A 14,182-nucleotide genomic window follows, 5' to 3' on the forward strand; every position below is an offset into this window, starting at 1 on the left:
GATTCACTTTCAATGCTCTGTCCAATTGTTCTTTAAAATGATTGATGGAAATATTCTCTTCTATTACAGTAATAGCATTTGAGTACATGAAAAGGATTTATAGCAGTCTTATGTGAATGATGTAAATTGATGAACATGTGACTTTCAAATCCTGTCATCTTCTATTTGCTTGTATTCATTCTTAAAAACTATGCATGGTGAACTATACATGTTATCTTTGCAATTGTGTTTCTGCTTTTGTTTTATGTTGCATAAATACATGGTCAAAATGATCATAAATCTAAGCAGTCAGCATTTGTCTCATGTGGAAGTTTCTGAGAACAATAAATAGTGTTTATATATCTTTTACTCTTTCTATTCATATCAGCAGATATTGTCTGCTGTGCATGAATATTTTTCTTTTCATAAGCAAATCATAAAGAGATGTAAGCACTGTAAAAAAAAAATTTAATGCATTTATGCAAGTGAAATGCAAAATTTGAATTTGTTCTTACAGCCAACAGTCCAATCTCTCATTTGGAGAGAATTTGGAATTTATAATTTTTATGCATTTAAAGCAAGACATGAGTGGTTGTGGCTTCATAAAATGTCTGCCCAGGTGCACTGTTTTTTAGGGTAGACAAATACCAGGCCATTGAAGAATATTGCAGAAGTACAATGTGGCCATTGATAATTACAAGTAATGTCCTGAAGAAGTTTTAGTTGGATATATATATATATATATATATATTATTTGGCATTGTTGTAATCTTGCATTAACTATTGTTAATTGCAGTTGTCTGTAGGTATGCAATTATTGGATGCCGCAGAGTAATAAATATCTGAACAACAAACAATCACTAAACAGAATTTGGTTACACTTGGAATATAATTCTATAAACTTGTTGCGCTCTTTCAAATTTGGGTATGTCTGCAATATAATATACAAAATAAGAATTAAAAATTAAAAAAAATGAAAATAAAGAAGCATAAAAAACAATATACAAAGATTTTTTTTTTTTTTTACAAAATTTACAAACCGCTTCAAAAGTGTATACAGATAAAAAGTTAATATTTTAATCTGTCTATATCCTCAATCGGTGTATGTTGAGGTTTAAACTTTCATTTTTGGTACAAACATAACTGATTCAGTGACCAATGTGCTAAAAAGAATTAAATATATAAATCAATAAATGAATAAATGACATGAAAAAAATAAAAAAGAATCTCCCGTTTCAAACAAAACAAATATCATGTGTGGTTTGGTTTGATGGGCAATCCCGTGAACAATAATTAATTGAATTCATTGCCCTGAGATGCTACCAATCTCTGAGTCACCCAAACCCTGAAAAAGTTTGTGGGGGGACCAAAAAATTAAATACATGATCATGTGAGGTACATGAACCACTTCAAACAATTATACATTTTATTACACCCATCACCTCTGCGGCCTGCCATGCAAATCCATCAGATAATAATAAAAACCATGTTAAAAGATTCCCCCATATACACATATATGTAAAAGTACCATCAGTGGGAACAGAAGAACTATACAAACAAACTCTCATATAGTCATATTCACCATCAACAAAACAAGACATCAATAAAAACAAGATAAAAAATAAGGACAAATGATTCACATTAATCAAGCAAGTTGAAGGGGACCATGTTGATGAGCCAATTGAGCATCAGCCTGTGAAGCCATGGCCAGCTCAAACTGTCTTAGAGACAGAGATGGGAGTGAAAGGCAATCTGGTGTTTTCTCCCAGCTCTTCATGTTACCAATATTGGAAAAACCATCTAATCCTATGTGTGCCAAGTGCTGCACATCTGTTGGGAATCCAATTTCCATTTCCATTTCTTCATCCTCCTCTTCATACACTGAGAACAATTGAGACAAGCTCTTGAAGCTCTTCATTAGCCTTTGAATTCCGGCTGCTATGTTCGGCCGGGGGAGCGGTAAAAACCCGAATGTGCTCGAGCTTGAGCTCTTCCCTGTCCTCATTGTCGCCGGGCTTTCTCCTCCACATTCTATATCAAATTTTTCATAACAAACAGCAGTATATCAATAACAAAAATCATAATGATAAACATGTATATGATTGAAGATATTAGGTACTTGGTGGTGGTGGTGGTGCATCGATATGTGTCTTCTTCGTTGAATGGTTCTCAGAAACGGCGACGCTGGAATGAGATACGCAACCGATGGAGAAGGGAAGAACACTGAATCTCTCCATCCTGTCCTTCATTGCTTCATGAATGAATGACAAGGGTGTGGATGGCTGCTTTGAATAGTGAAGTGTGCTAATGGATTTGTTATATTGGGTGGTGCTGCCTTTATTAGCAAGTAAATGGAAATGATTTTCTTGCAATGGAGAGGTAGGACTTACACATGTTTGGTGAAGGATAAAGAGATATAGAGAAGGTGATGAGGGAAAGTATTATGGAGTGGGTTGGGTTGGTTGGTTGTTACCTGCTGCTTTTTGGCTGATTCCAAGTCCAATTTGTAGGGCTCTTTGAGCCCCCACCAAACTTTGTTTCTCTCTGTGTGTCCCAAAACCAATGGTGTGTTATATCTTTGCCAATGGACTTTTTTTGTATAGTCTCTTAAAAATTAAGACATTGCTTCATCTTAAAAGAAGTCTTCTTCTGTCCTGCATACCAACCACTCTAAATTAGGATAACTGTGACATTGATTTATAATTATGAGTGAACTGCAAGCAATTCCTGGTGCTGATACTGAATTTATTCCAAAAAAGAAAGTGAATCCAAATCGGAATACGTTACTGCTAAATCAAGGATACCCAAGTGGAAGCCAGGATCATCGATGTCGTTGTTATGAGATATAAAATTGCGCAACTTTATCGGTTTCTTTGTCAACTATTGTGCACTCCAAGTAGCAAGCAATTCTTCACTTCATATAGTTATTAGCAGGGTATATGGATTTGATACTAGATCCATATACTAGACCTGTCATGTAAACTGTTTGTTGTGGCAACATTCAAGTAGTGCGCTCACTTAAAAGTCATCAATGGAGGCTTTCTATCTAAGGAAATGGGGTGCTTGAATGCGTTGTGATTGAGACAAGGAATGATAAGATCTGAGACCCTTATTTATTCTTAAAGTTTCCATACCGATGAATCAGAGGTGACTTTTACTTTTACCACTGCTAAAAAGTGAGCACATATCTTGTGAATTGATTACTTTTAATTCAGTGGTCTCCTAAGGGTGCTGAATTTTTGCAAAAGATGACGGTGTTTTAATCTATACATTTAGAAAGAACATGGGACCAAAATACCTTTATTACTGGTTTCATTTTCCCCAAGATAGACCAAACAGATTTGCAAGCATCTCAAGCAACATTTTACTTCCAAAAGTAAACTGAATACTTTGAAAGGTAGAAATGACAACCTTCTACTCAATAGAAAAGTAAAACAGAGTTTAACACTACGCAATCGCCTTATGTCTTACTCATCTCTTAAAAGCCGACAAATCCAATGAATCTTTAAAATAACTCAAACATGCATTCGTAACAAGAGGTGCACAGAAATCCTTTAAAAAAATCATGCTAATGCTTGCAAAAAGGATAATCAAGGTTGGATTTAAGAATGCAACTTACAATGACAGCAGCTGCCAGCTGCTAGAAGACATAATGGTGCAAGTTGGAAGCAATGTTGAAGGCAAAGTCTTGTCGGATAGTGATGCAATTTAGCTTAATTTACCAGTAATCCCCACACGAGCATTTTCCATCCTTGAAACAATGAAATCTGTGTGCATCTCTCAGAATTATTTCCCTGCCAGTGACTTGGCTAATATATTTAATTGCAACGTGACAGTCCACACAAACACGCAGATTTTTCATGACCCTTATGGGTGATCCACAAGGCGTGTTAATGATCCCAAAAGCAATTGCAAGCTTTTCACTATGGAAATTAAGAGCAGATTCTCCCTGTTCTTCTTCCAAATCATGTAATAACATTTCGGTCCTGCTTGAATATCCCATTTCTTTCAACCTCCCAAGTAACTTTTCCAAGTAAGAATATATTTCATCAGACTGGGGGTGTAGCCTATCCCCAACGATAAAGGTGTGAAGTTCACCTTTCAATTGAATCCAAGATTTACCGGCTTGTTTGTTAAGACCTCTTTGTTGCATCAGACTTCTTATCCTCGAAGCCTCCACCCAATTTCTCCGAGTAGCAAAAGTATTTGACAGCAAAACATGCGCTCCAACATCATTTGGTTCAAGTTGGCTTAGATGTTCAGAAGAACAGATGGCCATTTCTATGTTATTGTGAACTTGACAAGCTGCTAGTAATGCTCTCCATACAACACTGTAATGGCTGATGTTGTTTTCCTGGATAAACTCTTTTGCTTGATCAAGTAAACCGGCTCGACCAAGGAGATCAACCATACAAGTGAAATGTTCTACACACGGAACAATTCCATAATCTTGTTGCATTGACTTGAAATATTTACGGCCCTCTTCAATCAAGCCACCATGGCTGCATGCAGATAAAACTCCAACAAAAGTTATAGCATTTGGTATAATATTCACATCCAACATCTTCTCATAAAGCTTGATCGCCTCCCTACTCTTCCCATGTAGAGCATAAGAGCCAATTATTGATGTCCATGACACAACATTTCGACAATTTATGCTGTCAAAAGTTTTATGAGCATCCTGTAAACTTCCACACTTGGCATACATGTTGGTGATTGCCGAAGTTAGATAAGCATCAAAACCATGCCCTAATTTCTCAACAAATGCGTGCACCTGCCTGCCTTGCTCTAAAAGCCCAGTATCAGAACAGGCTGCAGCAATACTTGTTAAAGTAAACTTATCCACGTTGGCTCCTTCCTGCAGCATCCTCTGAAACAGCTCGAAAGCGTCTTCACTCCTACCATTTTGGACATACCCGGCAATCATCGAACTCCATGCAATGGCTTTCGACATCAAGCCATCATAATAAGTTGATTTATGTATACCACTGAAAATGACTTTGGAAGCCTCCATTTTACCACATTTGTTGTACATATCTATGAGAGAAGTCCTGATGAATGCATCATGCACAAATCCATTTCTCAGTATCTGGGCATGGAGCTGCCGTCCCAATTCTGGCAAAACTAACATACCAGCCAATACCAAAGAAATAGAGAAAGTAAACTGATTAAGTCGACAACCAATTTTCACCATCTCATAAAGAAGTTGCAAGGCTCTCATATGCAACTCATTTTGCATAAGCCCATTAATGACTACATTCCAACTTGAAACATCTCTAAAAGGCGACATTCTAAACAATTCCATCGATCTATGTATATCTCCAACCTGCAAATGAGCAGAGATCATAATATTCCATGAAACAACATCCCTTTCGACCATCTTCCCGAAAACCCGCTTCACACATTCAAAAGCACCAAACTTTACATATAACTCCATAATCGTATTCCACAAAACGACATCCAATTCTATCCGATTCCTGACTATCCATCCATGCACTTCTCTACCCTTTCCAAAATCATTCAAATTTATGCAACATTTCAAAACACAAGATAAAGTAACATGATTCGGAAAAACCTCATCAGTTAGCATTTCAGAAAAAAGACCAAGTGACATGTCATGCCTTCCGCTACGAGAATAGGCCGATAACAAAATGGTCCATGTGAGAGCATCTCTTTGAAGCATTTCATCAAACAAGTTATGTGCAAACTCTAGAGAACCAAATTTCGCATGGAGATGGAGAATGCCATTACCTACATTGATGTTACTGATGAAACCAGCCTTGATTGCTTTGCAATGCTGCAGCTCAATCTCCAGAAGAGATGGAGATGTGATTCTTCTTCTTCTTGAGATGATCTTGAGCAAATCAATGAAACTTCTCTGAGGGTTCTTATCAGAGAAAAGTGGAGCAATTGGCAAGACATTGTTGGAGCATGTCGTTGAGAAACGCGGGAAATTTAAAAGTTCGGTTGAATTATTTTTCAGTTGAATGGGAATTGGGAATTTTAGGGTTCGCATTGATTCGGAATCAAAATGAACCGGCTAAAAATAGCACATGATTTATTCTTAAATAAATAAATAAATTATGTTTAATTAATTAATTATTAAAATTTTAGAAGAAATGTAAAAAAGCCAGTCATCCAAATCCAATTCACTTTGAAAAATAGCTCATATATATATATATATTTCATCTCCGAATGTTAGTAATAGATAATAAAAAATATAAAAATAGTGAAAGTATTGGATAGAGTTTGAATTTAGAGAAAAGTAGAATTGCGCTGCAGGAGGAGCAGTACTATTAGTAAATATTAGTAGATTTTAAATCTACGAATGTCCTGAATAGTACGGATTCTATGTATAGACACACAAGTGTACATATCTCTTGCAAATTAAGATTCTTAAATAGCTTTTATACTATTTTATAAAGACACGTTTAAACATTTAAATAGATTAATGTATTAACACATATATGTTTTTTACATTTTCGGTCAACCACTTGTAATAGAAATTTATATTTTCTAAATATATGTATTTATATAATTATTTTATTTATACTCTTGAGAAAAAATATTTGTAAGGGCCAAGGGGTGTATCTATATTTTATCTGACAATTGAATTTGTGATTTCAGGTTTTGACAAAGGTGTATAGATTTTAAAAACAAAAAATGTAGACCCAAATGTTAATCATATTTTCTATTAAACTCCTGGAAAAACTTGAAATTATATAATCTTTCATATTGCCCTCTTATCAAAAATCATAGCTAGGAGTTGGATTTTATCACTGTTAGCACTTTTGTTTTTTTTGGCCAGCTTCTGTAAAACACAAAGACATGCATTTTTACCATCAAACCAAATTTTAATTAAAACAAATGCTATAGTCCAAGTTATTCAATTGGATATAAGTAATACATCTCAATAGACAATCTTTGAACCCGTTAGTTATGAACACTCACATCATTTCCACTCATGAAATATAAATGAGAACAATTGACTTAAATATATATATATATATATATATATATATAACAACAACAACAACAACCACAACAATAATTAATATTGCTGCAGAAAAGTCACTGAATTGTTAAATAAGATAAAACATGAACATCATTATGTAATAATTCCCTCTTAATAAGTAGCTAATTACAGAGAAAAACACATCAGAATGTCAAGCAAAAGAAGCAATCATATAAAGAAACTTTTAACCGGATAACATTTGCAAACAATTTACTTCAAATTTGCAGCCGATGAAAAGCTTAAATCAGCAAATTACAATGCCAGCATATGAGCATAAGTATTTAATACAAGAATATAAGGCATCCCAATAGACCATTGGTTGAGCGAAAACCGAAAATGCTGGTAAAGAAAAAAAAAATTAATCAGACAAGCAATTTTACAAGTAAATGAAATTGTGACATTCTACGTACAAGAATCATCCCTGGTTGTCAATCAATATTTGTTTAAACTGTTAAAAGGATGCGAAGAACCAACCAGGAGTTATAAACCAGAGATACAGTGAAACAAGAATGGCCTAAAACCAAACTCATTGAAAGAATCTAAGTAATATCTACTATCATAGTGGCGGATAGAAATATGATGAGAGGGAAAATCCGAGAAACAGCAAGCCCCCAAAAGTTGCAACTGTGCGTTGTGAGATCTTTGAAGCAAGCATGCTCCCACCCACCACAGCAAGGGATGTACATATTGTGTGCCCAATTGTTGCTCCCACTGCCACTCCAACAGCGTTTTTGTGGGTCGCAAGCTGCACCAAAATGTAAAATGCTGAATTGTCTAGATCAGGGGGAAAACAGAAATCATAAGAGAAGTTACTGCAAACAATAGCTAAGGTTGTTCTATAGTCTATTGTTGCTATTGGAAGACCAATTCAATTTGGTATCCACACAATGCAGTTGTTCAAAAATCTTAAAAGTTCAATAGCTATGAAATCTAGGGCTGCAGCAATTTGAGTTCATTTGGCCCAGCTTTTGTAGCCGGTCATAGTGCTATCATTATAATACGGTAAAATGCATTTACACTCCCTTGGTTATACCAAAATGTCACCGAGACCTCTTAACCCAAACTAATGTCATTTGCACACCATAACCAAAATGCACTTTCAAGGATATATTATTTCATGATTGCCTAACAAACTCAAACATATATATTGCAGCCAAGCTTACAGGAGACATAGGGCATATCTAGCACATCAAAGACAAAACCCATACTCTTTGGTAAATCCAAATCATCCAAGTGAAATTAGTTTGTGCTTAGGGGATATAAGTGCAACCTTTTTTCCTCCTTTATATCCATAAGCACCAATAGAAATCAAGGTTGGTTTAAGTTGAACTTATTTTTTTTTTGAAGTGAAGAGGGGTCTTTAGTTTCCTAGCACCACCAAAACTAACTGACCCATATTAGAGCAAACATCTAAATATACTAGTTATTTGTCCACCATTCTTTCTTGAAACTTGACAGCATACCTTCTGCTTCATTTTCACAAGATAAGTACATTCATTTAACCTCACAAGCTCATGGTAGACCAGTAATATAAGGATTACTGGAAAGGAAAACAATGGTGAGTAAAGACATTTTGAAATGAAATCTGTATTTGGTTTGATATAAGGCTGACCCAAGACAAACCAGTTTTTCAAATATACAGAACCGAGCAGAATCTTAAGTGTGACACTTTATCAGTTTATTGGTTGAGCCAGATTGATTGCACACCCTTACTTTAGACTACAAATTTGATGTTTTATATCAAAACTTTTTTGGGTCAACAAAAGAAGAAAAAAAAACTGTTTAATGTAAGCTCCAATCAAAAGTTCTTAAGAAAAGGTCTTTTCCAGAAGGACTTTCAAGAGATCCTAAAGAGACCAAGGTAATAGACATATTAAAGATCATATGGGCAGTGAAACAAGATCTTTAGAGAGCTAAGATTTATGTCGAATCACTTCAAGCTTCAATATCCATACGGAAACCACTTCACTGCAATTTGATATATGTCTAATTTCAACTGATGTTAAGTTCCAATGTTTTCTAGGCCATTTCATTCAAGGAGTTTTAGCTTTTACACCCCCCATTAAAAAATGGAATTGCCAACAAGCACCCATGAAATTCATGTTGCACGCATCCCAGGTTTCATCAACATGTGTGAATATACTCTTAGGGTTGGGATGGAGTTGATAAAATGGTTTGATTGCCCTTAACCCCGATTCTTTCATCTTCAACTCTCTTTTTATTATCCCAAACTTTGATAACAATAAAAGAGGCATCTCATCAAAGGGAAAAAGACGGTACAATTGTCTCTTTTTTATATTAGATTTTGAAAAAAAAATGTGAAAGGGACAGTGGTCAGCTTTCCTTTTGAATTAAGATCAAGAGCAAAAAAGGGTGGGTTCATATTTCCCTATTTCAATCTTTTTGGAGATGCAAGGAGGATCAAGAGAAAGAAAGGAACGGTCAAAAATGAGAAATAGGGATGGAGGCATTTTTGCCATTTAATTCTTTTTCAATCCATCTCAGTCCTAGGTTCAATAATGATGAATTTATACACAATTTCATAATTTCTGTGGTACATAAGCAAGCCTCATTTTATTCTATTATTTTGGTGAGACAAATGGCTGCTTAATCTACTTGCATCTTCTAGAGGATATGAAAATATGCCATCAAACTCTCCAACAACAACAACAACAACAACAACAACAACAATAAAATGAAAAATTAAGAAGGTTTAACAATAGAAAAGATGAGAGCTTACCGCAATAGTCGCAATTTGACTGCGATCACCCCATTCGGCTAAGAAGGTTAGTATAAATGACTGCACTTGAAATGACATTATTATACCATAACAGATTAAAAAAAGAGTAGGATTTAAAAAAAAATAGTGAAAAAAAAATTATTAGCAAAAATGATATTTGTGAAATTCAACATAAAATCATGTAAGGAAAAAAAATCAGACTTGCAAGGAAAATAACATCTTGGTTTGACATGCAAGAACTATTATGCGCATGGTATTAACTAGATAAGAGAATAAGAAAATAGCATAGAGCTAAAGGAATAAAATCCTTAAATGTAACAATCTTACCATCCACAAAGATGGAGTAACAAACAAAAATTATACCTCTAAGAAAATAGGTGTACAGAATCTTGAAAAGAAACGGCGAGATGCTGATTTCCCCTGACCTGACTCTAACTTTTCTTCAACCTGAAGTAATTCAAACAGCATATTCATCACAAAGCTTTTCACAATTTTGTTGCCTATTGAAGAAACAGAGACACTCATAATGATATTATCAATAGTTCTGCAATCTTATAGATAACAAAATCAACTATTGAAATTGCACAAATGGTTGACAAGAAGCTATCAACAACAGGTAAAGCCTTAAAATCCATCTTTTCTAACTTGTTGAACTGCAACTACACCTAAAAGAACAACTTCAAAGAGCAATCGAAGCACTCTTTCACAAAGCAATAAACCATCTAACAAGATTCTGGTCAACAAAAAACCACATAAGCTACCATGTAGTTTTTATGAAGAAAAAAGATGCAAAGGACTCTACTTCACGCCTTTCTTATAGAGGAAACTTGGCAGAACAAGAAAAAGAGCTAAATCATGACACAGAAAATGAGGAATAAAAATCAACCCAACCATTAGCATTCATCTATTGTCCAATAGAGGGGGACCGCAGATTACAAAGATGCAAAGCTGATTTGCAATTCTTGCAACTTGATGTTAAGGCTATTTTATAAGAAAATTGGGCCATAATAGAGAAACCCAAGACTCTACACCAAACACAATTAATCCATAAGCAATTCTTCTGGAATATGAATTATATATAAAATGAAAGGTCAAAATATTCATCTTCCCTGATATATATGATTGCCCCCAAAAACCAGGCAATCATATGTTAGCACACATAAATCTATTTGTGTTTCTCAAACTTGCAGTTTATTTGAAGAGAAAAAGATCTCAAATTTCCTATGCAGGTGCAATGTTCAATTGAATGAACTTTTAACCACTACCCAAAACATCCACTTAGCTATATCACATTATATGAGTGTTTAAGAATACAGGACTATCAAGAATTTTTCCCAGATCTCAAAGGCTCCAATTCCTTCTTAGCATTTACAGGTGCCTTCATGTATGATTTAACATACAATAAAACTCTAACAGTCTACATTGTTTACTATTTTGCATTTTCTGGCATCACATCAATTCCCCTTCTTATTTAGACCTTTACCCACCTAGCTTGCTTCCCTTGTTCATTAAATGGAAACAATATTTCTCCTTGATAATTCAAAAGAATGTATAGTCCACATTCAAATAAGAAAATAAGCACAAGCACCATGGAGCATGTGTACCAAATCCACGCATTCCGCATATGTCAAAAAAAGATGTGTACAGAATTTGAAGCATAAATAGTAATTAATTTGATCTTAAAGAATTTAATAACTAATTGAATACACTTGAAATCTGAGAGGCAGAACCACATACTTCTTCCATTTCTTTTTTCTGTGAGGATTTTGGACCAGATCTCCAAGCTATATACAGCAATCGTAGCCCAAAAAATGCATACAGAACTACAAATACATGAAAAAAATATTAGCCAAAAATATGGATGGGTCTGACTGACATATAAGTTCGGCATACTCATATAGGTGCTTTATTGTAGTTGGAATAAGTTAAAATAAATTAAAATGAGAGTTTTGGAATTTAAATATGTACTGGCAGAAAATTTTTTTCCCAAAGTAGATCCAAGTTAGGGCGAGTTCCTACTTGATTAATGTTAATTAGAACAAATGATTTTCAATTTAAATTGGCATACTCATACAGGTGTTTTATTGAAGTTGGAATAAGTTAAAATAAATTGGAATGGAAGTTTTGGAATTTGAATTTGTACCGGCAGAAAAACTGTTCCCCAAGTTGATCCAAGTTAAGCTGAGTTCCTACTTGATTAATATTAATTAAAACAAATGATTTTCGATTTAAATTTTATCAGTCAGATTAGTGATTAACATTAGTTAAAAATTTAAGTTACTAAAATTTGTAAAAGGAATTCTAGTATTCCAAGCTATTGCTTTTGGTTGTATACCATGGGAAAGTTAGGGTTATCCCCAGTCATTGCCCAACCAACGACTGCAATAGAGAGGTTAAATACAGTATAAGACAATACATGCATTTACGCTAAAGGTCCACTGGCATATAGTTACTCATGAAGTGAAAATATTTTAACAATTAGGGATTAAGCATACCACAATGAGATATATTCCAGAAAATGAATGAAACAAATTTTACAAAAATCAGCAATCCTCACATTTGAAAAATGTCCAAATGATTCTCAAAAGCCTACCTGAAGTTTCTCTAATTTCAACCTCTTAGCTTAAAAAGCATAGCTTTCACAGGTACAAATTGAGATGATTATATTTCTAGTTAGGGATAAATAGATCTATATCAGAAGTGCTTTCAATGAGATAAGACCCCAGCAGAGATATTTGCTAAACAGCAGCTCAAACTACTTTTAGAAGGCTAAACATTTTCTTTGGGACCTTACCAAGTTTGAACAAAACAACAACCTGCTTTAGTACTTTACAAAACTTGCAGCAATTTCATCAAACAAAGCATACAACATTAGCATGTGAATACTCCATTTATATGGGGAAAAAATACCCATGGGACCCTAGTATTTTGCAAGTTCCTTTTTTTATTCATTAGAGTTAGACAAATACATTAGCCCTTTTCTTGTGACACAATTTCTGCTTCCACTGACAATCTAGACCTACTAAAATGCCCACATGCCCGTCATATTTAAAAGAAATTTGCGACCTCTTTCTCTTGTACCCAAAAGTTAATATTAAAAGCCATCCCTCGACACACATGCAAAGACCACTTTACAGTGGAATGAGAAGGCACAGTTATGGAAGTTAAATTAACAGACCTACTAAAGTGATTGAGTTTTTAGGAGTGGGAGAAAACCCAATTTAAGATATACATGATTGAAAAAATTCCACAAACAGCCATTACTCAGAAATCAGAAACCACAAACCCAATTAGGGATAAGAGAATTCACTACAACAAAATGCAGAATGTGCAATTGCAAATTAAAATGCAACAAATAAAAACAACTCCTAAAGAAAAGTTCATACAAAGTGGAGACTCTGACATAAATCACAAAAACAATCATAATCACTTAAACATATATCAATATAAAACAAATTACCTGTTGCAGCATTATTTGTGTGCTTCCTTGATATCAAATTGGGCACTATCCTACCAAGTCCAGTTGATAGCACCTAAAATCAAAATATAACAGTTACATGTTATAAAATCAAACACAGACCAAGAAATAAACAAATGCGACAAATTAAGCCAATGCAGTGTTCATTCATTATGCTTACCGTCATCACAAAAAGTGCAGTCAGCGCACCAGAGAGAACAATGGATTTCGGATGGCGCATCGCCATAAGTGCCGCAATTATAAAAGTCTCATCCCCAATCTAGGAATGCAAAGCCAACATTAAAAATAAAGATCCAACAAAAGCAAACACTAATTTTGATGGCTTAATTGATGAACAGAAACCTACCTCGCTGACAATGATCATGGACAAACTGGCAAACAAAGCATCAAAAACCCCTAGACCAGAACCCTCCACCACAAAACCACCATCATTTTTCAATGCATGTATAAACATCTATAACATAAATTCAAGAAAAAAAAACACAAAAATCAGTAGAAAACAAGAGAATGTATCAAATCTCCAGAAAAATAAATCAAATAAAACACAAAGAAAAAAAAAACTCACTCTTGTGCGGCGATCCAAAGATCCAACCGACTGCGTGGATGCGTTGTCGGTGACGATCTCGTTGCTCAGCTTCTAAACAACACATCAAAAACAAACAAATCAAGGTCCATGACCTTAAAAATTGAATCATTAACAGCAGCAGCAAACTATAAGGAAATTCTTCTTCTTTTTTTCTCAAAAATCAATACCTGAGACAAAACGCATGCAGGGAAGGCGATGAAGAGGGCGAAGAGGAGAGCGAGGAGAGGGGATCCATTGGAAGGGGATCGCGCCATGGATCTGGAAACCGGAGCAATGCTCGTGATTCGAGATTTGGGAGACGATTTGGAGTTTGGAGACGAAGAAGAAGAGCTGCTGGTTTCGCTTAGCGAACCACTACCGCGACCGCGAACTCTCATTGGTGCA

At 34.8% G+C, this 14,182-nt stretch overlaps 1 protein-coding gene and 1 pseudogene across 1 annotated transcript; both read right to left on the reverse strand.

Annotated features, from left to right (window-relative positions):
• Positions 1 to 1,387: 1,387 nt before the first annotated feature.
• On the reverse strand, positions 1,388 to 2,382 carry LOC120258110 (CRIB domain-containing protein RIC4-like). Its single transcript, XM_039265455.1, has 2 exons — positions 2,099 to 2,382; positions 1,388 to 2,010 (listed from the first exon to the last, which is right to left on the reverse strand). The coding sequence occupies exons 1-2, from the start codon at positions 2,226 to 2,228 to the stop codon at positions 1,625 to 1,627; spliced, it is 516 nt and encodes a 171-aa protein (XP_039121389.1). The 5' UTR covers positions 2,229 to 2,382; the 3' UTR covers positions 1,388 to 1,624.
• A 165-nt stretch (positions 2,383 to 2,547) lies between these two features.
• LOC120258111 lies at positions 2,548 to 14,182 on the reverse strand (annotated as a pseudogene).

The sequence above is a fragment of the Dioscorea cayenensis genome, chromosome 4 (assembly GCF_009730915.1).
Source record: "Dioscorea cayenensis subsp. rotundata cultivar TDr96_F1 chromosome 4, TDr96_F1_v2_PseudoChromosome.rev07_lg8_w22 25.fasta, whole genome shotgun sequence".
In the NCBI taxonomy this organism is placed as follows: domain Eukaryota; kingdom Viridiplantae; phylum Streptophyta; class Magnoliopsida; order Dioscoreales; family Dioscoreaceae; genus Dioscorea; species Dioscorea cayenensis.